General features: G+C 51.0%; 1 protein-coding gene across 2 annotated transcripts; it reads right to left on the bottom strand.

Moving 5' to 3' along the window:
* Positions 1–1991: 1991 nt before the first annotated feature.
* On the bottom strand, positions 1992–26593 carry HNRNPUL1 (heterogeneous nuclear ribonucleoprotein U like 1). Of its 2 annotated transcripts, none has more exons than XM_084612651.1 (15): positions 26328–26593; positions 24340–24474; positions 23182–23491; positions 21222–21295; positions 20268–20407; positions 17333–17432; positions 16719–16831; positions 15016–15282; positions 13838–13960; positions 13081–13209; positions 6624–6792; positions 5538–5867; positions 4703–4905; positions 4348–4512; positions 1992–2912 (listed from the first exon to the last, which is right to left on the bottom strand). In XM_084612651.1, the coding sequence occupies exons 1-15, from the start codon at positions 26503–26505 to the stop codon at positions 2796–2798; spliced, it is 2553 nt and encodes an 850-aa protein (XP_084468777.1). In that variant the 5' UTR covers positions 26506–26593; the 3' UTR covers positions 1992–2795. The 2 variants fall into 2 exon arrangements, with proteins under 2 accessions (XP_084468777.1, XP_084468778.1); XM_084612652.1 differs by having other exon boundaries at positions 26485–26503.
* Positions 26594–27240: the final 647 nt, after the last annotated feature.

Genomic DNA, 27240 nt, shown 5'->3' with positions numbered 1-27240 from the left:
GAAACGCGGCCCGGGCACGTTAGTTCCGGGACAGGTCCGTTCCGCGGCGGGTGGGGAAGGGTCATTGTTGGGGCTCATCGCTCATTCAAAGGGGACAGATTGGGGGGGCAGCCCCGCACCCCCACCTCATCCGCCCAGGGGCCGCTCGGGCAGCCAGGGTACTCCCCGCAGATACAGGGGCAAATCTCACTGCAGAGGGATTTGGCCCCAGGCGCTGCAAGGATTAGATTTTTTGGGGGGGCTCCCCCAGCTCGCAGACCCCCCCACCCGCCGGACTAACACCTGCTGCTGGCTGAAAGTCTGGCAAACAAGGGGTAAATTAACCACTGGAACAACTTACCAAGCGGTCATGGCTTTTACAGCAAGCTGGGACTGGTCCCCCTGCAAAAATCTGCTCACGTTCAAACAGGAATGAATGCCAAGAGGTTCTCTGGCTTATTGTACAGGAGGCAAGACCATCCCAGGGGGTTCAGGGCTTTATAATCCGTGAAATCCCAGGGAAAATACACCTTTAGGGAGGAGGTAGCAGTACAGACTGCAGGAGAAACCAGCTGAAAATCCACTGAGCGTAGACTGGGAGCGTCTATTAGCCAAGATGGTCAAGGACACAGCCACAACCTGGCTGTTTCTAAACCTCTGACTTCCAGAAGCTAGGAGTGGATAACAGGGAATGGATCACTCAGTTGCCCTGCTCTGTTCATTCCCTCTGGAACCTCTGGCACCAGCCAGGGTCAGAAGACAGGACCCTGGGATAAATGGACCACAGTTTTGACCCAGGCTGGCCGTTACGTTCTGTTGGAAGATACTGCTGCACAGGGAAGCAAGCTGGTGGTCCCTCCGGTTGCCGGAGGGAAGAGAGCAGGGGGATCTATACTTTTTGGTGGACAAGTTACCCACAAAAGGCTTCCCTGGAGATGCAGGTTTTATTCCCCTTAAAGGTTACACAAGCTACCTCTGAGCTCTTACACCATGCTGTTCTTTCCCTGTCAGTAGCTCTCTCTGTGCTTTACCAGGGAGGTAAGTGTCAAAATGCCCCACCATTCTGAGACAGCGAGGGCAGAGTGCAGTGTAAGAGGGGCAGGGGAGATTTTCACATCCCAGGCATCGTATTCAGATCAGGCTTGTGCATCCATCGCATCATACTACGCTGGTTGGAATGATCCCAGGGGCTCAGTTCCAGCTGTGCACAAGGAACCTTCCCAGAATACTTTGTCCTCCACACTTTATAAACTTAACTCATTTAGCAAGTGTGGGGCTTGACGCAGCTTGGTCTGCCTCCCTCACCTCCGCCCCGAAGAAGGGAGCTGTTTTAACAGGAGAGCAAGTGAGCTCTAAAGAAGGGAGGGTCACTAATTGCTGCCTATTGGTGTAGGCTTGGAAGGAGTAGAGCCCTGATAAAGGTCAATTTCACCGCACACACACCAACTACCAAAAAGTATTTCCATCAATAAAAATTCATCGCTAGGCAAAGAAACAGAAATGCTGCTTGAGACTGTACTGGTAAGTGATGAAACAAGAAGGGTGGTGGTGAATTGAGCCTCTGGTGTCCAAAAGCCACTAGGTGGCTTTTACTGAAGGATTTTAGAAGGGATGTAAGTCAATTTAAAATTCATGGGCCACATCAACTGGGGATCTGGCCCCATATTTTAAAAATCTAGTTAATTTTCCACTGTTTATGCCACTTAGTTTGCATTTCACTAAGCCTAGGTAATGAAAACAGATGCATCAATTTCACATTAGTTTATAAAAAAGCCAAGGAGATGGAGCTAATCAATTTCTTGCTCTTTGGGAAACACAGCCAGAGAATGTGCCTTCTTGAAAAACAAACTTTCTTTGAAAAAGCTTTTTTCTGAAACTCTCCCTGCATACATCTCTGAGTGACATTAAGGTTTTGTGAAAAGCTGTTTTTAAAAGACACTTTTCATGCATAAATCGGTTTTAAAAAAACCCCAGGGGATTTATGAAAGAGGGAAAAGAAAAACACCAAGACATTAAAGTTCAATATTCACTCTTTCTCCAAATACAAAAAGCTGTTACAATTCAACTCAAAACAAAGCATGTGCAAAGTTACAGAAACTTAGACATTGTATAAAAAGTTACACATTTAAGATGGTTTCTTTTATCTCTCACCCGGGTTGAGCAAAGAAATTGTTATCTTGATGAAATATTAACAGCTGCTGACCCACGGTAAAAAGTTACATAAAATCTAAAAAAAAAAGCATAATTACCATAAAACAGCCATCTCCCCTCCCTCTTTTTATTTTAAAAACGTTTTGCAGAATAGATGAATAAAACACCTCCAGGAAAGACTGACACTGAACTGCAGTAAAGTCTTGAAAGCTTGGAAGTTCTCACTAGCACAATTGTGTAGCGTAGGGGAGAAGGGAGAAGGCTATCAGGGGCCACAGCTGGCCCTTTGCTACTGGAGATTTTAGACAAGGAGAGTCCTGGCCTGGGAGTACAGTACCTAGAACAGGGGAGCTGGTTAAGATCCTACCATTTTCAGAGTCGAAAAATAGAAAGGAGATGGTATTAAACACATGGAAAGAAATAATGCAACTTTCTTAGAGGGTAGGAAGAAGGGAGCATGCCATTGTCTGTCGAGAGTGTACAAGGAAACGCATTCATCGTCAAAACTACAGAGAGAAAACAAGGGGCGGGGATTCCACTTCCCTTGCCTGTTTCCAAAGCTGATCAGGAACCGCTCTGATGGAGCCACGGCGGTTTCCTGAGTGGTTGCAGGCCGCTCCCAGAGAAAGACGCAGGGGTGTGATCTCCTTAGCTCCTGCTGGCCTTCACTGAGCACTGGAGCCTCCCTGGGAGCTGCCCGAATAGCTCCCGTAGTCATAGCTGCCGTAATACGGAGGCCACTGGCTCTGGTTCTGATAGTACTGGTTCCACTGTTGGGCGTACTGGGGGAGATGACAGAGTTAGCCCTGGGCAGTGTGCGGGTGAGGCAGGCAGCCCCCAGCATCACCAGACCCTTTAACACCAGGAATCAGGCCGCGCTCGTTCTGGGGATTTACCCATTTCAGACACCCGGGCAAACCCGCAAGACCAGGGTTTTCACGACTCTACCTAGTCAGGGCGTGGCCCAGCCGTCAAGAGACTTGCCACTGGCCTGGGTGACCGTCGGCAACTTCTTACCTCTGCTAGCCATGGGGACAGCCATGCTAGCCAGACTGACTTCCTTCGGCCAGTGCTCTGAGATCTGCTATGTGCTGGGGAAGAGCTGTTCTTATTCTCCTGCTGCGCGCACTACGCAACGTGACTGACTCTCCAGGGGCAGGCGGGTAATGGAGCGTTTTGAAAGGGACTTTCTACATATCTGAGTTGCTGTCTTTATATGGGAGAGGCAGGTTGGAGAAGTGTGCCTGGCACTGGGAGGGGAAGGTTTGATCCTTGGTCCTGGGGGAGTTTGTTCCCCAGGCTGGGGACGCACCAAGAACGCTCTGTGTTCTGCACCGAAGGGCTCACCCTGATGGCAGAGCCCCACACTGTGCCCGAGGAGGGGGCGTCACTGACCGACCTCTTCATCCTGGAGCTTCAGGCTCTGAGATGCCCTGTGCCCAGGAGAGGTGCTGCTGCACATCTGGCACCCGCAGCACCGGACCACTGGCCTTTTGGACTGGTACTCCCCTGGGGCACGCATATGGCTCTAAGCACCTAGCACAATGGGGCCCAGATGGCCCTGGCCTGCAATACTTGATTTCACAGCAATTAACACTGCGTGCAGACTGGCCATACTGCTGGAAGGTGGGATTTGTAGGGGTGCTGCTTAACTCTGCCTAGGAGTGGGGTAAATTCCCTTGAGCCTACAGCGAGCATTGGGCACGGTACAAGTCAAGACGAGGCTTCAGGACTAAGCCCTCTGGGGCAGAGACGCTTGGGTTTGGATTATCTTCTGAAAAGTACCATTACACACGCTCTCTAAACGACTAGCCAGAGCATCTCGCATGGATCCTCAGGCACCAGGAAGGAGTGTGGGAAGCCAACAGATCAGTATTCAAACGGATTTCTATAATCAGCATCAGAGACTGAATTCAAGCCTAGGACAACTACAGCTGGAAGTCACCTGCCTGATCTCCCCCAGGGACACAGCAAACATTTCACTAACCCTCAACTCCTCCGCTAACAGCAAGGAGGCAAAGGGGAGTTCTGCGACTGGCCCAAGCTCACAGCAAATCAGCCAGAGCCAGGGTGAAGCATGGAAACTTCCTTCCCCCAGTCCTATGCATGGGCCCCTCCTCCATCCCTACAAGCATCAATTCATCCTGCGGTCAGATACACCCTTAGCCTACCCTCCGGCCAGGTGACCGCTTGCCCGAGAGCCTGTCTCCCGCCTACCTGTTGGTATTGGTTGTAGTTCTGCTGATTGTACGTCTGTGCTGTTGGCGGTGGAGGCTGGGTGTAGCTTTGGCTATAACCACTGTAGCTTCCATAGCTGTAGTTGGGAGTGTACCCTCCTCCTTGGGTGTAGCTTGCCTGGGTGTAGGGCTGGGGGTAACTTGGCTGTAAATGAAAGGGACAGGACTGTTACTGTGCTGCATGGTTCACTGACAACCATTCCCAGGTGCTCTCCATGCGGCCCAACAGCCGCACCCTGCAGGGAACGGGTCAACGGCGGAGCTGCCCTGGGGTGAACAGCCATGAAACATTCCCCCCAGGGTGGGGTCAGACAGATCTTGATGGGTTCTCTGACCTGCTGCTGTTGACTGTAGCTGCTGGGGGTGCTGCTGGTGGTGGGGGGCGTGCTGCTGGGAGGCTTGTAGCTACTTTGGTTGCGAGCGGGGCTGTAGCTGCTCTGTGGCTGGGTGTTCCGGCTGTAGCTGCCCCGGGGGCTGGAGTTGTTGTCTCTGGTGCCGCTTGTCCAGCGATTCTGGGTGTAGCTGCCCCGGTTGAAGCCTAGCAGAGAAAGCAGGGGCTGTCACCAGGCATCACCCCTACACCCAAGAGGAACAAATCTCATTGATAAACCCTTGTGGCTGTTTATGCGACTGGGCCCAGCACCTGAAAACCACTCTGCATGGCAGCTCTTCAAAGACAGCGCAGCCCACTCTCCCCGAGAAGTGAGGATTAGCCCCCCTCGCACCTACTGGCTTTGATAAAACCCCTGCCATTGGGCTGGGGGGCTGCACAGACACCCACTGAGACTGCCCCCCCTGCATTGTACTGGGGGTTGCAAAGATCCTGACCGAGCCTGCCTCCCCCTCCACGGGGCCAGGGGCTGCACAGACAGACATTCCCTGCGCCAAAGAGTTCACAGTCTCACTAGACAAGGGGTGGGTGGAAGGATCAGCACCCCTCACTGCAGAGATGGGGCGTGAGCCCCGCAGGCACCTGGGAGACCCCACCCTCCGAGCGCAGCCTGGGGGTGCGTAGGAACTCTGCGGCAGGGGTGGGAACCAAACTCAGCTCTCCAGCCCTGCGCTGATAGCCCAGGACCAGCCTCAGACCGCAGCATCGGCCCAGCTCCGTGCTCAGACCCCTCCCGCCAACAGCTCGGACCCTGGGCTCTGAAACAGTTGAGACTCTACCTCCTCCTCCTCCTCCGCCACTTCCTCCGCTGCCCCCTCCCCCGCTGCCCCGGAAGCTGCCTCCGCTGCCCCCTCGGTTCTGGAAGCCGCCGCGACTGCCTCCCTGCGGGCCGCCCCCGCTGCCTCCGCGGCTGTCGAAGCGCTGGAAGCCGCCGCGGCCCCGGAAGCCGCCCCCGCCGCCCCGGCTGTCGAAGCGTTTCTCCGGCGGGGGCCCGGCTTTCTTGCCCTCCTCGTTGTACTGCTTCACCAGCGTCTCCGCCTCCCCCCGCTGCAGCTCGATGTAGATCACCGCATCCAGGAAGTCGCCAGCCTCCGGCAGCGTGAAGTTGGCTGGATGGCGGGCCCGGCGAGAGGGCAAAGGGGAGAAAACAAGAGACGTGAGCAAGCCAGCAGCAGCCTGGCAGAGGGACAAAGGCTGCCGCGCACGGGAGCCCAGCCTTGCACCACAGCGTCGGACCACCACAAAGGAGGCAAGAGATCGGAAGGCAAAAGTGAACAGGAAGGAAAGAGACACCAGAAGCCACAAAAAATGATGTATGCATGATGTCATCCCCTCCCCAGCCAATGGCGGGGGAACGGGGGACCACACACTCCAGTCTCCACTGCATCCAAGTACCAGTCACCTCTCCTGCCCCCTGGTGTCCAGCCGCGAGAAATGCAGCCACAGAGGAACCAGGCGGTCACTTTCATCTGGACAGAATCATGATCTCGCTGTGAAAAAACAGCCAACAATGCAGAGGGAAAGGGTTTCCTGTTGTTGGGGGGGAAGAGGAAAAAAACAACCCTTCAGCCCTGCTCTGATTATTGGTTTCCGGGAGGACAACGTGAAAGATACGTAACATTTTCCCCCCTGGAAAAAAGGCACCGTGGGTTTATAGCATCTCTTGTTAAGGGCAGAGGAGAAGCATAGGGGGAGAACAGATGGAAGACGACCACAGTGAGACGAAAGGAAGGGAGGACAAAAGATCAATCTCAGGGTCAGCATTTGAAACCAAAAATAAATCTCTTTCCAGGTCTTAAACAACACAACAGGGTTTTTGGCCGCGTGTGGTTTGTGGATCGGTTGGTTTGTTTCTAGGATCCTACCTTTCATTTCTAACACTGCATGATCTGGCACATCCTTCCCCTCCTCATCAGTGCGCTTTATTGTTCGATCTTTTAAATCCTCATCCGTGGGACAAATTACAATAGCCTTGCGTTGAAAACCTTCAAAAGGACGCATTTTTCGTCTCTGGGCAGATCCATAAACATTTGTCTAGCAATGGTGACAAAGAAGAGGCAAAAACCGTTCATTATTTGGCGTTCTCTTTTTCAACAGAGCATTGTGGCCTGCAATGGTGAAAGAAGACATGGTGCCCCCGCCCCTGTGTGTTTAGATGGTTGTGAAGAACCCTGGACGGCTAACCTACCTTTTAAAGCGAAGAAGCCGGGGGGGGGGGGGGGGGGAGAGATAGAACTAGAACGCCCATATTTGGTACTTTTTGCAATTCAAATGAGATCTTTCATTGCTTTCTTCCCCCAAGAGAGACTGATGAAGACGAGGGTATGTGTTTGCTTTCTTTACAAATAAGCGAGTGATTAAGTGTGAAGCTGGACAGGCTGAATGCAGACCTGCACACTGAAAGGAATGTTTGTGTGTGACTAATGGGAATTCAGTGTTAATGTTTAGGCACCTGAAAGGCATGGTTGCTAACACAGGATTGAAAGCTGCGTCCGAGATCTAGGTGTGACTTTGACATCAACACATTAAGCAAGTCGAGGCCCTTGTGTGCCTCAGTTTCTCCATCTAAACTGGGGTTAACTCCTGTATCACAAGGCTGGCTAGGAGTATTCAACTGATTTTAAATCTTTTTAGGGATTAAAAATCTTATTTTAGGGCAGGAGGAGCTGGCAAGGCCTCAGCTGGGGGACTGTCCAGTACTTTTGAGCAGCTCTAAGAAAGACGTGGACGATCTGGAGAAAGTCCAGGGGAGAACAAAAATAAGAGGTTTAGAAAATATGACTTAGGAGGAAAGGCTGAAAGAATTGGGCATGTTTTGTCTAAAGAGAAGGCAGGGCCGGGGGGGGGGCAGAGGGGGTATGGGACATGACAGTCTTCAAACAGGTCACAGGTTGTTATAAAGATGACATCAGCGATCATTCATACTCCATGCCCATCAAGGATGGGACAAGAAGTGTACTTGGCTTAATTTGTAGCAAGGGAGATTCAGGTTAGATATTAGGGAAGACTTTCTAACTCGAAGGATAATTTAGTCCTGGAACAGCTGACCCAGGGAGGTTGTGGAATCCCCATCACTGTCCAACCACTTCTTTAAAACACCTCCAAACATCTGTCAAGGATGGTCTAGGTTTGTTTAATCCTACATCAGCCCAGGAGGGCCGGGGGGAGGAGATGGACCCCTGAGGGCCTTTCCGGCCCAATGTTTCTTTTATTCTAACTTGTAACAGTGCAGATTAGCTGCTAGAGACACCCCTTCCCCCGGCTTATTTTCACCAACTGTATTCTCTGCAATGACTGCCGAGGAGTGGTAAAAATTCATGCTCCTGCAGGCTGGCTGTTTTAAGAATGACTGAGAAAGTGAAGGGGAGAACAGAAGCAGGCGTGATACACAGGAATCAGAGGCTGGTGATGGAGGGAGTTTTGAGCCATCTAAACCAGCACTCACACGGCTAGACTGCACAGCTGCTAGCGTTCTTCCAACTGCATGAGGGTCTCCCAGATGAGCTCAGATGTTACCACTGTCTCGTGTTGCAGTGGGGTAGATTCATCAAATACCGTCTCTTACATATGCTATTTTGAGGAAGGCTCCTAACCGATGCTTCTCTTCACTGGGAGGATGGCCATGACAGCGGGGGTACCACTAGGTATACAGGCATCTTGATTTCAAAGATGGGATCTAATAATAAACAGGGAAACTGAAGCGGCACGTTTTAACTTTATTCCTATTAAAAACTGACATTTAGGTGGACTTTAACCTATGGGTTTGTTAAGGCAAAATCATGTCACTCTCATTGGTTTAATGAGACTATTCCTTACATGTCTGTCACGAAGCACATTTCTCACCACAACATCTTGATTTGCTTTGAGCCTCAGTTTTAGTTCTAATATAAAATGGGATTAACCATCTCCTCCTCGGGGATTTCACACACTACATTCACACTCTGGTTGAGGTATGCAATGGTTTTCAACAGACAGATGCCAGTTGTGGTTTCTGCAATGCAAGTATCTATTCAGCTAAAATTCCTCAGGTGATTAAGATCTTCACGACAGGCCAGTGAAACCCAGATACGTGCGTTGCTGAAACACTGATGCTTCCGTTTCCTTAAGCACCTATTGTACATGCTCAACTGTGGTGATGAGCTGGAAATAAAATTTCACGCAAGCGCCAGTCCCAGACCAGGCCAAACTGCTCCCAAAGCAGGAGAGAATATCCACAGCAGCTACTGCCACAGCAGAGAGACAAGGACACAGAACACTGCTGCAAAAAGGCATTCGCTCACTGCCAGACCAGCATGCGGTCACCAGGCACTCCACAGTAACCACTGCCCAAGCTGAGCATCCAGCAAACCCGTGCACAACCGCTGGTCGCTCCGGCTTCGCTCAGCACGGCCGCCTCCCGCCCTCAGCAGACTAACAGAACTGGGTCCAGCAGCAGCCTAGGCTGCATGTAATAAACAAGGACCAAGTTCTTGGCATCCTTTCAAGGCAGAGTGGCACCTAAAGCTAAGCTCTCACCCCCTGCTGTCAGTTACAGGCAGCTAGGTTACTATTCAGCACGCCAGAGGAGGTTCATTCTAGCAAGAGCTTTGGGCCTACTTGATGGCCCAGCAGAAGGGGCAAAGCCTGCCCCTCGATCGAGGGAGGGGCCACAGGACTGGGGGTCAACAAAGGAGTGAGGTCTGAGGTTCCGAAGGGGACCCTGAGCTGCTCTCCCCAGTCCCCAGGAAACGGGCCGATGCCAACAGCGTGGCAAGCAGCACTTCCCTCGAACACAACACGGGCTGGTACGATACTGAGCCCCGGCTCAGCCTGGAGAACACCGGAAAGGGAGAAGGGGAGTGTTCTTCTTAAGCTACTTTTGCTGCTGCTCAGTGTGAACAGCCGAGAACCCAGATACCCGGCTTCACTTCCTACCTGGGGATTTGCCCCCGCTACCCCACGCTCTGCCGGTTACCTTGCAGGCAGGAAGGTGACAGCTGGGAATGGCCCAAGGCCAGTCACAAGCACACCATTTTTAAGCCAATCACAGAGATCTATATGCCCTTAAATAAGAGCAACGCAGCCAAGAATCTCAGTTCTCTGAGGACACAGCTCTGTCCATTAACTGGTTACCTTTCAGGGCCCAGGGCTTCGGGTCTCACTCATGCTTTTGGACAGGGGTCTCAAACACGCAGCCCACAGTTATTTGCTGCGGCCCGCCAAGCTCCCCTCACCCCACCAAGTTATTTCCTGCGACTGCCAAGCTCCCCTCCCCTGCTGCCTCCCCTCCCCCCCCAGCGCGCCACGTCCCCGCTCCTCTGCTTACCTCCAGGCGCTTCCCACCACCAGTGTTTGGCAGCGCTTAGCGCTTTCCAGGAGGGAGTGGGGAGGAGCGGGGACCCGCGTGCTCAGGGGAGGAGGCAGAGAAGAGGCGGGGATTTGGGGAAGGGGTTGGAATAAGGGCAGGGAGGGGGCGGAGTTTGGGTGGGGAAGGGGCGGAGCCAGGGTAGCTGTGGGGAGGGGTGTCAGTGATGCAGCCCTCGGGCCAATGCACTAGTCCTCAATGTGGCCCTCGTGGTGATTTGAGTTTGAGATCCCTGCTTTTGGAGCAGGGTTTTCCATATGGTCTGGGGATCCTATCTTCCCACAATGCACCAGATCTAGCCAGGGAACTTGGGTTTCAATGATTTGGGCCAGATCCTCACTTGGTGTAAATCAGCGTAGCTCCATCAGCGTCTGTTTTACAGAAGCTGAGGACCTGCCCCTGAATCTTTTACATGGCTACTGCACCGCTCACTGGAATTCCAATGAAATAAACATCAGCAATGCATTCGTCCTCAGAGCGCTAAGGCTCCCTTCCCTTAGCTATACCACTGCCCCCCAGCAGGGGACGCACTACGCCAGCACGGCCCAAAGGAGGGCTAGCTCACACTCAAAGCAAAAACGAGGCTTAGCCTGTCGGCTTGGCCAGCCAGATTTCTGGCAATCTTTTGGCTGGCTGCAGCTTGTACTGTGCTTCCACCGGCTCTCCTAAGTCGGCACACAGTTGGACGTCTCCCCTAACTTCCACAAGAAGCATGATAATTCAACGGGCCACGTTATTTTCTCAGAGCCAGTCTGGAGCCACGGTGCAACGGGGCACGGTCCTAAGCAAGGCAAGGAGCCAACCCATATATACGCAGTGAGGAGCCCACGACACTTTCAGCAAAATATATAATGCCCTTTGGGACTGAAAAGCACAAAATCTCCCAAAACAACATTGTAATTTTGTGGGGGGACCTTTATCAGTTTCAGATCATTGTGGTTGTCGTATATAGCAAACTGATGCAACTCACAGCCATTTAACAAGTATGGAACCTTCAAAAGTTAACAGCCAAGACTTTTCAGCTACTGCTGACATCACGGACGTTTTACAGAGAGAACACATAGTAAATAGAGATCAGGACAGCTTTCCTGAATCCTCGGTCATTAAAGGTTTAAAAAAAATATTAAACTCATCTACATGACAGATACACAGTGTTTGTAAACGCACTTCTGCAAAGGAGTTTGCCTTAAAGCACAGCAGCTTACAAAAACCCACAGCATCCGCGCATCAACGCATAGCAGCGAACTGAAAGATGTTTACATGGACAATCTTTTTGGCTTTCTTCTTCAGATACAAGAAGGTCAGAAACCACCTCTTCAGTTTTACAGTTAAAATAGAACAGTCACTAACACTTCATCTTATTTAAACCTTGCAAAAAGCTACAATTCAAGAAAACCCGTAAGAAAACAGAAGGACAAGGCCTGAGAAGCATACGTGAAATGCAGAGTTGCCTAAAAAGAGTAAAAGATCTCAGTCCACATCAGAGTTCACAGACTACATTGCTTTAATCTAAACTCCGTGCTGAGATGCCTAAATGTTTTAGAATCAATAGCAGCTGTGGAAAAATATTTTCTCTCTTCATTAAGAAAGCAGCCAGCTGTATTGGAAACATGCTTAAACCTCTAACACGACATCAACCCCTCGCTGCATTCACCTCTCTATCATGTAAACTGAAATCTCATACTAAAACCAGCAGGAGCTAAATCCAAACCTTCCAGACACCCACACACTCACAACTCTCCAGCCCCAAGAGGGGAAGACACTTCCTCACCCCACATACGATCGAAAGTTTGCTTGGCACCCAGATCTCACTTGCAGGCTCAAGGCAAATTTAATCAATATTGTACAAGGAAAGATTACCAGGATTCAGAATTTTAGACGGATGAAGCAAAGAAAGATCTCATTCGTGCACCTTTTAGGCCAAATTGGGTTTCATTAGTTTTTTAAAATCCTCAGACACTTATTCTACATTTCAGGGTTCAGGTTTCAATATACAGAATTGACCGATAAGTGCGGGTCAGTTACATGTATGCCCTAGTTAACAGGGACAGACTAAACTGAGTGCTGCCATCCAATATGGCTAGCGCCGTCTTAATAAAGTGTTTTAATAAAGGGAAGACGCTAAAGGGAAGACGCTAAATGCTGTCCACATCTCTGAGAAAACCGCACCAGCAGTACGATTAGAGAACAGTGGCGGCCGTAGGAAGACCTGCCTTTAAGCCTTAACCCAAAGCAAGATGGACACAATGAACTTTACGGATTGCTGGGAAAGCTACCAGCTAGGTGATAAAGATCCAGAGCCGCTGGACTCTTCAGAACAGGGTTCTTTTGTGAGTTTTTTCAAAGCCTAAGGGAATGAGATGCTCCATTCCCATTAAAGTTAATGGGCTTGAAAATGCAGCCATGAGGTTTAAGCCTGCATGTGTAACGGGAGGGAAGTCTGGTTTCCTATAACCCTGAGCGATGCCAGCCTGGCTGCTACTCACATGGGCTTACCTGTTCTTCTCAGGACACTGATGCCAACAAAAGACAACAAACTACTCACCGGTGGTACTCACGGATCCCCTGGGCACTCTAGGAAACGTCCAGAGACCAGCACTTACCTTAGCCTATCTTCCTGGACCTGAAAAGCCACTATTTAGTTGCACGGCCACTTACCTGGATACACTTTAAAGAGAACAATTTAGTTCCAAAAGCACTCAATATTTTGAGCTGTGTGTGGTTAAGCTAAGGGGGCGCTTCCTATTACTCACCACGGAATGTTTTAAACCTTATTTCTCTGGTGTGCTCTTTACAGTGGGAGTTTTCCTTCAGTCCCAGACATACAACAGGTGTATACGTATGTGCACCTGGATAACACTTCTGCAGTGCACTGGGTATGCCTGAGTGCGCAGCACTGCCCGTTTACAAGGGCCCGCTCCGACGGGTCACGCACACAGGCGGACGCCAGGGAGGCGGCTGGGCGAAGGACTCTGTACCTGATCCAGGATGTAGTTGCGTTTCTTCCGGGCAGCGATCTGGATCAGGCGGTTCAGGCACTGTGTCGCTTGCTGGATGAGGACGTCCCAGCGGCCCGCATAGTTGCGCTGGCGGCGAAGTCCCATCACCTTGAAGGAAAAAACGGCACAGATTACAGTGCGGGGTCTGCGTGCTGCAGCAGGTTTGGGATCCTCAGCACCTCATGAGGTAGTACTGGGGGTGGGGGCTAGTGGTTACAGAACAGGACTGGAAGTCAGGACTCCTGGGTTCCATTCTCTGCTCTGGGAGGGGAGTGGGGTTTAGTGGTTAGAGCAGGGGACTGTAGTCAGGACTCCGGGGTTCCATCCCCAGCTCCAGGCAGGGAATAGGGTCTAGCAGTTGAAGCAGGGGGCTGGGAGTCAGGATTTCTTGGGATTATTTTCTGAGTTGTGGCAACAACGCCAGAGAAAGCCAATGACCTTCTGTATATCATTTCCCTCATTTACATAATGTGGACAATACCCATTTCACTGTGCAGGGCATATGAGGTCAATTCACGTGTATGAACCACTTAAAGGGTTTGGAATGAAAGGAGCGAATAATCTGCTCTAAGAAAAGGCTGATTTGGGACCAGGAGTAAGAGAGGTGCAGCGCTCCCCTGTAACGTCTAATACAGGAGCGACTGCTTTCCAACTCAGCGACCCCTCTGATCACTGGAGAAGGAACAACGCGCAGAAGTGGGAGACTTTTAGCTACTGACGAGGGCTCATCTCTTACCCTCATCTTATCCATGATGGCGTTTGTTCCCAGAATGTTGTATTTCTTCGCTGGATTGGCAGCCGCATGTTTTATGGCCCACGTGGTCTTGCCAGCAGCAGGTAACCCCACCATCATGAGGATCTGAAACACACACAGAGCATCAGCTGTTGCAACAACATTGAGCGCTTCGTCCTTTCCACACACTAATTCTAAGACTTCCTCTGACAGACAGACACTCCCTCTTACATGGGGCAAACAGAGGCAGGGGAGTGACTTTACTCAAGGTCATGCAGGGAGCCGAACCAATGACTTTTGATTCCCAGTTTGGCACCATAACCACAAGGCTACACAACTTTACCCTCCTCCTCCTCCTCTTCTCTGTCCATCCAATTATTTAGTGCGTGCCCATCACCATGGTATCTGAGCTCATCCCCATTTCACAGCTAGGAAAACCCACGCACCAAGAGAGCTGGTCTGAGTCTGGATCAGAACCCCATGTGCTCAGATACCTACACCACGCTGGAGAATCGTCATTCCTTCAGCTGACTAGAGCTGCGGTGCCTTTAAAACATGGCAATGTTTACTAAAAACCAATATACCTGCTTCTCTCCCTTCTAGTGATGCCATAGAGTTACTCCTGGATGAGACGTACGCTAGCCTGAGGAACTCTCTGCCACAAGGGGCCACTGAGTCCAAGGGCTTAGCAGAATTGAGAGCAGGAGTGGAGATTTATATGAAGAATGAGAACAGCAATTTAAACCAGACTGGTGGAAGGAATCTAAAGCCCCCTGCTTCACAGCATGAGCCAGCCCCCTGCTAGTGGCAAGTTATTCCATAATGGCAGAGTTTCCTGCCCCAAGTTCTGATCTAGCAGATCCTGGCCACTGGAGGCAGGATATTGGGGGTAATGGACCCCCGCTCAGATCTTTGGTCACAGGAAGTGACGGCAGTAAAAAGCCACCGCATGGTGTCCTCCTTCAAACACCCTCTAATCTTCCCCTCTGCCCGGATGCCTACGAGTCACTCAATGGTTAGGCAGCCGGCGTGCTGTTTGGTGCTGCTTCCATACTGATGGGAACGGTTTCATTGTTAGCCCCAGGCGCCTCTAGCCTTACGCTCTGACTGTAAGCGCCTCACGGCAGGAAGCGCGTGGCTTATATAGCTACACAGCACCGAGCGCAATGCAAAACACCCACCTCACACTCTGCTTTACTCTTTGGTCCTATGGTCCCACGGATGCGCTCGGCCAGCGGAACGTGCTGAATGAAGGTGAAGCCTGGGGGGACGGGGAAGTAGGTGTCATCCCGCTGCCCAAAGTTGAACTCGATAGCACAGTTCTTCACCAGAACGTGGGGGAAGAGCGCCTGGCCGCCCAGAGCTTCCTTCCGTGCCCGATAGGCCACGCCCAGCCACTTTCCGTTCTTCATGAAGGACATTTCCACCTCCTCCCCACACTCAAAGTCCTAGTTACAGGGGAAGAGAGTCCGTGTAAATGCAGGGCCAGGGAGGTGGTAAACAGAGCTAGTTACTGTCTGAACAACACACACTAGCAGCACTACCCAAATGTGTGTTAACGTCACAGTCACCCATCGAGACAGCACCCCCAGCGTCACGGGAAAGACCCTGCCGCTGCTGGTTCCACCAAAGCAGCCCCTTCCCCTGGCTCTGAGCCATTTGCAAGCACAGCTCTGGCAAGGTAATTCTCTGGAGGCCCCGCTCCCAGGTCAGCCAGCACAGAGTGAGCAACCGACAGCTCCAGCGTGGAAGCCCAGTGCCCCTGGGGGAGGTTGTTACCACACCATGGTCTGAGTAACTGCCACAGGTGCTTTCTGACTCTGCCCCGAACTGAACTAGTCGGTGACCGGACACTCAGGAGGGGAGGAAGATGGGCGTGCGGAGATGTGGATTCCCAGTACTACTTTGCAAGGAAGCCCGACCTATAGCAGGGGGCTCTCCCCTATCACCACCTACGCCAACACCCCTGGGGGGCAAAAGCAGCACCAGGCTCAGTGTCATATCTGTCAGTGTCTTGGGGTTTTAAGCTGCTTCTCTTCCCATGGGGCACTTGCAGAGGGGACGGAGGAAGTGGGCTGACTTCAGTGCAAATGACTAGACAGAGCGCAGTCAAACGCACAAAGCAAGCAGCCTGGAAGCGGAACGCGAAGCTCCTCCCTCAGCTGCAGCCTCCGGCGTCACAGGTAAGAGGAGCGGACAAAACACGGCAGACAGAAGCGATGGTTAAAGTTGCGGGTGCCCCTTTGAGCCCACAGAACAAACCAGCACACTGGGTGGTACCAGAAAACGGCACGGCCTTGAGAGGACGGGTTCCTTTTCTAGATGTAACCCACATTGACAGCGTGACTCTAGCTCCCTCTAGCGTCTGGACCATGGGCAGACGTGCAGTAGCAAACTCCTAGAGACCCAGTTCCTTCACTGGTTTTAGCTCCCGAGGGTGTAGATTCAACCCAGCCACAGCCATGGTTACACAGACATGGTCAGGGAGCCACCCCTTAAGAGTGGCAGCGGCTGAATGACCCGGCTATGTCTGGAGCAAACCAAGAGCTGAAGAAAATACCTTTGTGAGCAGTCAGTCAGGTGCTGGCAGAGTACAGCAGAGTACATTATATTTAATAATGCAACTGTAGAGGAGGGAAGGGGGTGGGGTAGCTACAGCTGCTCCAAAAGATTTAAACAGAGACTATGGAAATGAAGTGACTGAATGCACTTTAAAGAGTGGCACCGACAACTCCGCAGCTCCAACAGGTCACCCAGGGCTGCGGCTGGTGGAATGTACGGCCAGGTCAGTTTCCACGCCAGGACGTGCTGCCTATGGGGGAGATGGGGGGGCACTGGCAGCACAAGGGGGCATCCCCTGGAAGCAGCAAAAACAGATACTCACAACAAGGCAAGCGATGACGTCATTCTCCGAGAATGTTTCGCCGTAGTTCTCGAATTTGCAGCTGCTGGATTTCTTCCCGGTGCCTCCATAACCGTAGGAAAAGGGCTCTTCCCCTGAAGAGAGAGTCCAAGGGGCTCGCTTGGTCATGGCCAATTCAAACATAGGGTTGCACATGCCACTTCTTTAACCGAGGGCTAACAGAAAGGCTACAGGCCCTGCTCTGCCCTCTCAGGGTTACTGCCAGCCCTGGCTAGCTGCACATGGCTACAACTTTCCCAGCATCACAGCCCTGTTTCAGAAGGGAGAGAAGAGTCTCTGGGGCTAGGGCATTTTCAGTGGACAGCCCTCTTGATAAAGAGCTGAGCAAGCCACCCCCTAACAGTGGCAGAATGACCTGGCTACGTCTGGAGCAAACCAAGAGCTGAAGAAAATACCCTCATACACAGTTAGTGAGGTGTTGGCAGAGTACACCTCCCACCCCATACAGGGACACGAGCACCTGGGTGCCATGGTGATTAGTGACATCAAAGACTTTACTTACATTTCAGTGCACCACAGAAGTAACATGATGTGTCTATTTGGCATCACACATGAAAAGCTGTGGCAGCTCTTACCTAACTGAGTGCTGCAAGAATCCAGGGACCAGCCAATGCGTACAACGTGAGGATCGGGTTCTGTGGAAGGAAGGTGTTTTACAGAGATTTCTTCATTGATCTGGGGACAGAAAACAAGGTTGAAATGACCTTCACGCCCAGAACAACTGGAGGGTTCACAAAAAACCTTTTACATTTTAAAGTCAATGCCTGGAGTGGTCTATTCAAGAACCAGGGACAGACACTTCAGAGAAATAAATTACCAGCCTAACAATCCTGTCTCATCTAGAGCCACGAAAGCAAAGGGACACGCAGTAAAACGTGGTCCCAAATTCAGGGTCTGTAAAATTCAGTGTTTCCACAAAGGTTTAAAGACTTCTCAGGATAACAACTTTTAAGCTACGGGATCACTGAACCATTGTGCTAGTAACTCTTCTTCTCCACCCGCGGGTTGCGACCCCCAAGGCACTGAATGTTTTATTACAACCCAAACCTCACCCACACCATGACTTTTCAAGTCACTGTGTTCTGGGTCACCCCCTTAAAACACACTAAAACATGGGGCTGGAAGGGACCTCAAGAGGACATCTAGTCCAGCCCCACGCCAGTATAACTAGAATCATGGTCACATACGCTCTTATGGTAAATGTAAGGGGGGCTGTGTGCAAAAACTGACTTAGAATAAAGGGCTGACAAACAAGGTACTAGCACACCAGAGCTGACTAGCAGAACGGAAATGAACGAGAAACTGACAAGGCTATTTGCACAGCCCAAGCTGAGAGAAGCACAAGATGAAATGCTGAACGCTTTTTAACAACCATGGGTTTGTTACATAACATTGGTGAGGCAATCCGAATCCACCGTAGTGACGCAGTAAGTAACATTTTGCAATTGAATAGGACTGTACTTTTAAAAAAGCTTTATAACCCTCTCAGCACTGGGAGATAGGTTCCTATTAGCCTCATCTGTAAGATGAGGAAAGGGACGCACAAACAGGTGAAGCAATACTCAGTGAGATTAGAACCCAGGTGTCCTAGCTCCTTGTACTCATGATCTCTCCCCCAGATTTCTGTTCAGAAGCTTTAACAGACCACAGCTGAGAGGCACCAGCAGCCTGGATTACTGGAATAATTCTCTGTGTTACATGAAGCAGCAGTAAGGAACTGGCTAAAGGCATGACTTGAGTTAAGCCGACGTTTGTAAGTTTCCACTTTACTAATTGGAAATTTTCTGCCCAGCTCCAGACTGTGTGACAAACGGGGGTGTGGGGGGGAGAAGGGAAAGAACAGGAGGACAGGACTGTGCTGTGTGTTACTGCTAAGGCTCATGAAATCAGCTACGGAGGGTGACAGGAAATGAGACCTCCCTGTAGGTAACTGGGCGAGGTGTTTTCCTACTGTTTCAATTCACGAATCCCAATGCAGACGGTCTGACCTGACAGATCGCACACGACAGTCCCGAGTGAGCGTGGGGAGGTACGGGTGCCCTCACAGCTCTTCTGGGGAAGATTCCTGTTTCCTGCTCCAACCAGTTTTAAAGGTTTTTGCTTCCAGCTGTGTGGAGTGGAACTACCCAGTGCCCGGAAGTGAACAGAGAGCTCAGAAGTGGCCTGGTAGCCCGATCAACCAGGGGTCAGACTGGAAAGAGCGCCAAAGCTTTCCCATGTTACAACCACAATCCAAAGGCTGTCCACCTATGACTCAAAACAAGAGGCCAGACTGGACAGCTGGCCATCCCTCCCCATGCACCCATGCTATGATCTGCAGTGCAACAGTCAGCACTGACATTCAATGCATCATCACTAGGCATCAGAATTAACACCAAACCGAAATGAATGAAGACAGTCATCTCTTTAAAGCTAGTTTCAGGCTCTCTGCCCATGCCTGAAGACTGCCCTGCACCGATTTACATTTTAGGCCTGTGAAGTGCTAAGCAACTTACACTTCACACTTTTTTTTGTAACTCTAGAAAAATGAAGCTATAGACTCAAGAGGACAAGATACAGCCACCAGGGAAAGAACCCCAGGTCACCAAGCCATTGCAAGCTGACCCAATTGACATCTGCCTGAGGGATAAGGCTAGACTGAAGTTACTAGCCCCACAACAGGAGTGGAGGGATTTCAGTCTGACCATATTAAAAAGGAAGCCAATTTTGCTGATTATGCTACTTGTAAGGAAAAAAGAGGGCTTGCTGCTTCAGATGAGAAAAGAGAGGATTTAATGATCACCATCAGTTAATTGGGCACCTCCATGGAAAAAGGAGACGTGGGTTAAAGGATAGACATTCCTCTCTAGCCGGAAGGAGATGAATGAAATCTGCATTGTTACTCTACAGTCCCTATCTCTGCTCAGAGGGAAGCTGCGTTCTATGTCTACTACGTAGGCTGCAATGAAAACAGGCATGAAGTATACACGTGAAGATTACGATTTCATCTTACTCCTTCCCCTTGGTGAAGCTGGATATTCAGACGAGTCTTTAGGAACCTATTTGCTGTTAGTCCTATTCATGGCTAAGCCCTGTTTCCTGCTGGAAATGCTCCCACATCCAGCTCTCTTTCCCCACTGGAAGATCTCTAGCACATGAAATTTGAAAAAAGAAAAGGAGGACTTGTGGCACCTTAGAGACTAACCAATTTATTTGAGCATAAGCTTTCGTGAGCTACAGCTCACTTCATTGGATGCATACTGTGGAAAACACAAAAGATGTTCTTATACATACAAACCATGAAAAAATGGGTGTTTACCACTACAAAAGGTTTTCTCTCCCCCCACCCCACTCTCCTGCTGGTCTGGAAAATACAGAAGATGTTCTTATACATACAAACTCTAAGGTGGCACAAGTACTCCTTTTCTTTTTGCGAATACAGACTAACACGGCTGTTACTCTAAAACATGAAATTTGAAGTTACCATTCATGGTGACTTACACGTTGCTAATGGCAGCATGCTGCTCTTACCTTCATCTCGTAGCAGACTCGCCCTTGCCTCACTCCATAAGTAGCTCGGGCGCCTGACCACAAATAAGCAAAGCCTTCTATGGTCAGCGGGTAGCCGCTGTATCGGTCCCTGGCTACTTTGAAATGCAGGTCGCAATTATCTAGAAGACAAGGAGGTCTGGTTGTTAACTGGAACCATACGGAGGTGATCAGTGCACTGGATTGGTTAAGAACCGCACACCACCTTCTATGGCTACAGCATCTCACACAATGAGGTTTTAGGCCTTACCATAATACAGTAAAAGCCCTATTCTTGGCATTCCCCCACCCTGACATGCTTGTCTCTCTCAGCCACCTGTTACACGTTGTCTTAGCACAAGGAGGAACTTGGGTTATAAACTGTCTCTCCACCTCAGATCCCGTCTGTAAGACAGGGATAACGGAAGGGCCTATCCCTATGTTGCACCCCCTGCCTCACTGGAGTGGTGGGGGGGATCAACACACTGCAGAAAGCGAGGCGCTCAGGTACTACCGTGATAGGGGCCAGATAAGGACATGAGAGATGATGACATCTCAAGGGTCCGAAAAATAAACAAGGGAACAGGAAAGATCTTTAGTCAGACTTAAAACCTGTGTTCATTAACACTTTTTAATTAAAACAGGAAAGAATTCAGGGAAGTCCTCAGACTACATGATCACAGTTGTCCCTTCTGGCCTTGGACTCTGAATTCCAATATGTAAGCACTAGAGAGAAAGGCAGTTTGTGTTAAAGGTACAATAGCCCTGCCCCTCAGTGATCGAAAGAGAAAGCTGCCAGTATATCTCTGGGACCCCCTAAGAGTCCTCCAGTCGAACCAGAGAAATCTAGTCTTGCTATCCTGGATAATTTTCAAGTTGAGAAGAGGCAGGAAGGAGACCATCATGTAAAGGTATTTGGAGTGCAGGATACCACCATTCTTTGCCCCCCGCACTCACATGTATCAATGGCCACTAGTGTCTCATCAAACTCTTCTTCGTCATCTTCTGCAGGAGGCTGAGGCGATCGGCCCCTAGAGCAAAACCACAAAGGCATAAACGTTACTCATGTCAACCAGCAGGGCAGAGCTTTGGGGACAAAGAGCAGCAAGTAAGGTGGGAAGAAAGCCTGGAGGGATTTAAGAACCGTCAGGCTTTCACTGGGACAGATTATGTATGGATTTGCAACCAGAGACTCCTACTAGAAAAGCAAAGGTGAAGAGGCTCTCCAGGAAGGTTTGACAGTAACCCTTCTCCCCACCACTGAAAGCTTCCAGGATTTCATCAGGGGATGTTACATTAGGCCCTGCATCTGGTAGAGTTATTGACCCTGTACAAACTGCTTGTAACACACCACCAGATCAGACTGGTGAAACTGACACACCATTGTCAATAACCACACAAGGTGTGGGGAACAGAACCAGATTTGTTCTTAAAACAAACATGAACTCTAAGACTAGATGGAAAAAATGTCACAGACAATCACTTTGTTAAATACAAGCAGGCGTGGCAGAACTGGATTTTTATTGTTTATCATTTTGACACAATATATTTGTTTTTAACTTTATTTAAATGTTCACAGTTGAGGGAAATTCTGGAGGGTTAGACAACAGGAGCAGCTGTCAAAGATTATTTAATAACAGCAGACTCTGAGATGCAAAAAATTAAAGCTTTATAAAGTTATACCTTTATTGTCAAAATATACCAAATAAACAACCTGAAATCAAACAAGTAAGTTCTCAAGCAGCATTTTTCTCACTTTGCCCACCCTGATTATCAATGGACTTTTTTTGCTCATTTGTGTGTTCGATGAAATCAATCTTTGCCAACTTTTACTGATAAAAATCTAATCCTTCCAAACCTAAATGCAAGGGAGAACCTGCCACAAACAGGAAGAACCAAAAGTTCTAACAGGAGATACCACTTTATAATTCTTATTTCAAGTTAGGTGAACACTCACTCACATGCAGCATGTGTTATTTTCCCCCTCTCTAGCACTTCCTTTGAGGAGGATCTCAAAGCTCTTTAGGGAGGAGATTTCTGAAAAGTTCCTAAGGGATTTAGGAACACAAGCCCCACTGAAAGGCATGGGGAGCTGGGTGCCTAAGTCTCTGGTACTTTTGAAAGTTCTCCCTGTTAAGCATTAATGAAGTTCCATAACACCCTCATGAAGCTATGCCGGATTCCAGTTTTACGCATGGGAAACAAAGTTAAGTGACTTGCCCTTGGTTATACAGGAAGTCAGTGGAAGGGTCCTCTCTAAACGCCCCATCTCCTGACTCCCAGTTCTGAGATTTAAACATGAGACAATTCTTCCTCTCTGCTACTGCACAAGATTAAAAGCAACATTTAAAAAAAGTCAATTGGAGTGAGGTCCCGGAGCCAGATTACCTTCTGCCATTAACACCCTGCTTAAATGTGGGACATTAGACACCGTGAGACCCACAATCTTTGTGATAACGGCCATGCCAGGTCGCTCACTGTGCCGGAGTATTCATAAGCAATAAAGCCCAAACCCCACTGCAGCAATCCTTAGATCTCATTAGAACACTTTTCATCCCTAGGCCTCAAAGCGCCTTACAGAGGACATCACTATCATTATCCCCATTCTACAAATGAGGAAACTGAGGCACGGGGAGGCATGACTCACCCAAGGACACCCAGACATCCAGTGGCAGAGCTAGGAATAGAACCTAGGTCCCCTGAGTCCAAGTCCTGTGCTCTACCCACTAGGTCAAGCGTGAAAGAAGTGAAAGTGAATGGCTGGCCTTTGGCAAAATCCTCGACAGATCCAACAAGCTATGCTCCCAGCTCTTTCTAAACTCAGCTTCTAGAATCCTCCTTAGCCCCTGGCCCAGGAATTAACATCTTTAACCGCAATAAGCCAGAGACTCATCCAGGTTTCCCTTCACGAGCTCACCTCTTATCTTCCCGGTGTTCGTAATACCCTCGCCCTCGCTGCTCTTCATAAGGTCTCTTGCGGCCCTGTGGCTGCTGCTGCTGCCTGGGCTGAGATGGATCAGGCGTATTGTAGCCAGAGGGGGGTGCATTGTAGCCAGGAGTGGGGGCGTTGTAGCCAGAGCTGGGGGCACCGTAACTAGAGGTGTTGTAGCCAGAGGAGGGTGCATTGTAGCTAGGGGCGTTGTAGCCAGAAGCCGGCATGTTATAGCCAGGAGCTGGCATGTTATAGCCAGGAGCCGATTCTTCTTGCTTCACTTCTGTCTTCATCTCTGCATTCAAAACAGGGAGAGAGATTAAAATATTCCAGTCACCCATGACAAGACAGGGACTCTTTTGCCTTTACCAAGAGCAGCTCAATGTTAACAACTCCCCCACCACTCCCCAGGCTAGTTTCGCTATGATCATTCATCCCTTTCCCCCCAGTGTGATTAAAAGACATTACAGGGCTCCATTTTTTCCCCTATTCCTAATCGCATGTTCAGGACCAGTCTTTGGCAGCATACTGGTCCCACATTATTTCTAGCCCTATTAGGCTACAAAATACTGCAAACTTGGGGGATGGCAGCAAGTAAGCTGGGGGTCAGAGAGATGTCATTTTAAGGGCTGATGTTTTGTGATCTTTTTGGCAGCAATACATTCAGCTGCTGTACCCCGGTGGGAATCAAAATCCCAGCTTCCCCAGGGGATGCAGAAATTGTTTCTAGCCTTGAACAACCACAAAACGCTGGACCATAAATGCACCACTGATCTATAGCTGAGGGATTTGGAGAGCTGTCTAAGAACAGGCTATTTCAAGTCTCAGACGCCAGATCAGTGTAGCTTCCATCCCTTGATGCTGCCTTTTTAGTGCTTGTCAGACTGAAACCAGTTCTTTGGTCACACCACACAATGGGGCAATACAACTGCAAACCTGTATCAAAGCCTTACATAGCATGGGGAATGGAAGGGAGGGGAAGAGGACCAAAGAAAGCTTCTTTCTTCTGGTAGGGACCGATCCACCAGCAAAGGAGAGCTCTGGGCACCACAGTGACTTAAGGCAGTAATTACATGCCCATTCGTTAAAATCTTACTTTTCAAGGAGTTTTGCTGATAAGGCCGACTTTAAAATGAATGTTACCTGAGTGTAAGACCGGACGCTCGTGGTCTAGAGATCTCCTCTCGTACTTGGATTCGTTCTCCTGTTTAATATTGCAGTGCTCGAAGGACTGATAACCCTGGGGGTCACTCTGATGAGTATTGTTGTCGACAGCATCTTCAAATAGAAACAGGCATGCATTAAGGCCGGTACTTACAACAGACTGTAACTAGCATATGCAGAGGAAAAGTGAGCTTCAGCACTTTATCAACAGGGAACTGGTCCCTGCAACTTTTGGGACCTATGCACAGAAGACTAACAGGTCTGGCTCCCAGCACTCTCAGAAAGCTATCATGAAGGCAAAGAAGCCAATCACTTGTTCACTGCAAAAAAGTCATGTGTTTCAGTCACAAAACTTTTCCAGTGGAAACAACCCAGTTTGTACTAAAAACAACAAAACCCTGAAATCCCAGAGTAAGATGAGTCTCCGAACCAACACTTCAGCAAACGACAGACAACACTTCCCACATGTACAGTATTGACTTGTGACCCTCATGACAGCGATGTAAGGAGCAGGACTGATAACTTGCTATTTACTTTCCAAGAGCCACAAAACGTGAAAGTGGCAAGGGAGGGAACACCCGCTTCCAGGGGAAATGCAAATCAGCCAATTTTGGTGATCTGCTCAGAGGCCGTCAAACAAATTCAGCAATGATATAGCAAGAGCATCTCGGTGCAGAACCTAAGCAAATCAGTGTCTTCTAGTGAAATATTGCTTGGTGGCTCATTCCCTTTCACAGCATCTTAGCAAGTTACATGGAAATACCACATGCCAGCGACCTGTACAAGATGCACCATTATTAAGGATAAAGGGACATTATCAAGCAAACAAGCTGCCCAGGGACACATGCTTCCCAGCACCAGAGATTTAGGGAGCATTCCTGCACATGATTTGAAGTGTCATATAATAAAATGGTAAGACGACTAGCAAGTCCAGACCCATATATACTCCCAATGCAGAATCCCTGAGGGGCAGTTCAGTTTCTGTCTTTTAAGCTCAGTCTGTATTTTACCCAGACATCTCCACACCTGCACATGCAGCTCCTCCAGCCGTACGTTCGCACCATGTAGGAATATGAGGCCAGCAAAAAAGGAGAACGGACTAGTCACTGTTCTACAGCGCGCACCTGCCAACACCAATTCTACAACCGAAGCAGACCCTGACCACCTGGCGAATGGGGGGGGGGACGCTGGCAGAAGTCTAGAGGAGGTGTCCTCAGGGCGGGCAGGGTTCCCATCTGCCAAAATCCATCAACAAGAAAACAAAACGAGGAACTACTCTGGCAAGGAGCTGACCCAGCTGTGGACCAAAACCCATGTGCTGCAACAAATAAGCACCCGCAACTGGCAGAAGGACGCAGTATTTCCTCATGAGGGGCGTGGAGGTCTATCGGGTGTATATCTACGCACGCTTCCTATGCCTCCACCTCAGTACAAGATGGGGGGCGGGGGGGGCGTTAGTCGCCTCAGAGCTGGGACTGGAACCCAGGAGTCCTACTCGTGTCGCCATGGCCCCTGCCCCAACCACTGGCCCCACACGCCGCGGGGCTGGGGTCGCCCATCACACCTGCCCCCCTCACGACAAGGGGAGCCCGGGGAGAACCCGCGGGTCCCCTGCAGCGGCGGTGGAGTTGCCTGGGGCCTCAGACGACGTCTCACCAGGGGCCTCGGGGCGCTGATGGCGCCGCCCCCCCCGGTGTGGTCCCCTGGGGACTTCGGTACCCGGCCGCCCGCACCCGACAGGGCGACGCCAGCGGGGCAGGCCCCGGACTCGGGGCGCCTGTTACCCGCCCTGGCCCCCCGCGGTCCCGCCCGGGAGCGGCGCCCCCCCACAACCGGGCCCGGGGGGGGGGCGCTGACGCTCGGGCAGCGATGTGGGGGGGGGAGGGGCGCGGCGCTCGGGGGGGGGCGGGGCCCGCGGGCCGGGCCGGGGGGGCGGCCCCCTCCCCCCGCGGGGCCCCGCCCCTCACAGTGTCCGTCGGGCGCCGGCTCCCCGCCGCCGCCGCCGCCGGGCCCCCGCCGGGCCCCCTCGGCCTCCAGCGCCGCCTGCAGCCGCTCGGCCAGCTCGGCCTTCAGCCCGCGCGTGTCCAGGCCCCGGCGGCCCAGCTCCTCCTTCAGCTCGTTCACCCGCAGCCGCCGCACGTCCATGGCGCCGCCCGGGCCCCGGCCGCGCTCAGACCCCCGCGCTGGGCCGCGGCTGCCCGGCCGTCGGCTCGGCCCGCTCAAAATGGCCGCCATCGCCCGCCTCCCGGCCCCGCGCCGCGCCGCCGTGCCACGGGGGCGCCGATTGGCCGAGCGCCCCGCGCCGGGATGCAAGACCGCTGCTGATTGGGCCGCTGCCTCCGCGCGCCCCTGGCCGCCCGTCTCCCGCGCCCGCTGAGCTTGTGAGGAGAGCTCCCATTGGCCAGAGGTGGAGAGGGCGGCGTAACGGGCCTTGCCATTGGCGGGAGGCCGCTTCCCTGGTGAGTCAATCAAACCGAGCCCTGAGGGCGTGAAGGATGGGCTTGATGGACAGCTGACGGGGGAGGGAGACAGACCGCCTGCGGACCAATCACAGTGGCCCCCCCATAATTTCCTGTTGAGTCTCTCGCGGACTGAGCCCTGGGTTTGTTTGTTTTCTGTGCATTTCCCATTGGCTGAGCCTGAGAGAGAGCGCGTGAGCTTGTCTGCCATTGGCTGAGCCTGGAGGATGTTTTGTCTGCTTGTGCAAGGGATTCTTTTGTTAATGCATTTCCCATTGGCTGAGCCCGGGGTGGGGATGTTGTGGGTGCGTTTCCCATTGGCCGAGCCCTGGGGGATTTATTCTTGGTGCATTTCCCATTGGCCAAGCCCTGGGGGATTTATTGTTAGTGCATTTCCCATTGGCTGAGCCCTGGGGGATTT

Source organism: Lepidochelys olivacea, assembly GCF_965140295.1.
Source record: "Lepidochelys olivacea isolate rLepOli2 genome assembly, chromosome: 23".
Taxonomy (NCBI): domain Eukaryota; kingdom Metazoa; phylum Chordata; order Testudines; family Cheloniidae; genus Lepidochelys; species Lepidochelys olivacea.
Note: the sequence above shows the minus strand (reverse complement) of the source record. Positions and strands in the feature narration are given on the sequence as shown.

Coding starts and splice junctions, on each gene's coding strand:
- HNRNPUL1 (XM_084612651.1), bottom strand. CDS start 26,505: ATGGACGTGCGGCGGCTGCGGGTGAACGAGCTGAAGGAGGAGCTGGGC. Junction 24,475..26,327: donor GCCGGCGCCCGACGGACACT/GTGAGGGGCGGG, acceptor TTCTATTTGAAG/ATGCTGTCGACAACAATACT. Junction 20,408..21,221: donor ACTAGTGGCCATTGATACAT/GTGAGTGCGGGG, acceptor CTTGTCTTCTAG/ATAATTGCGACCTGCATTTC.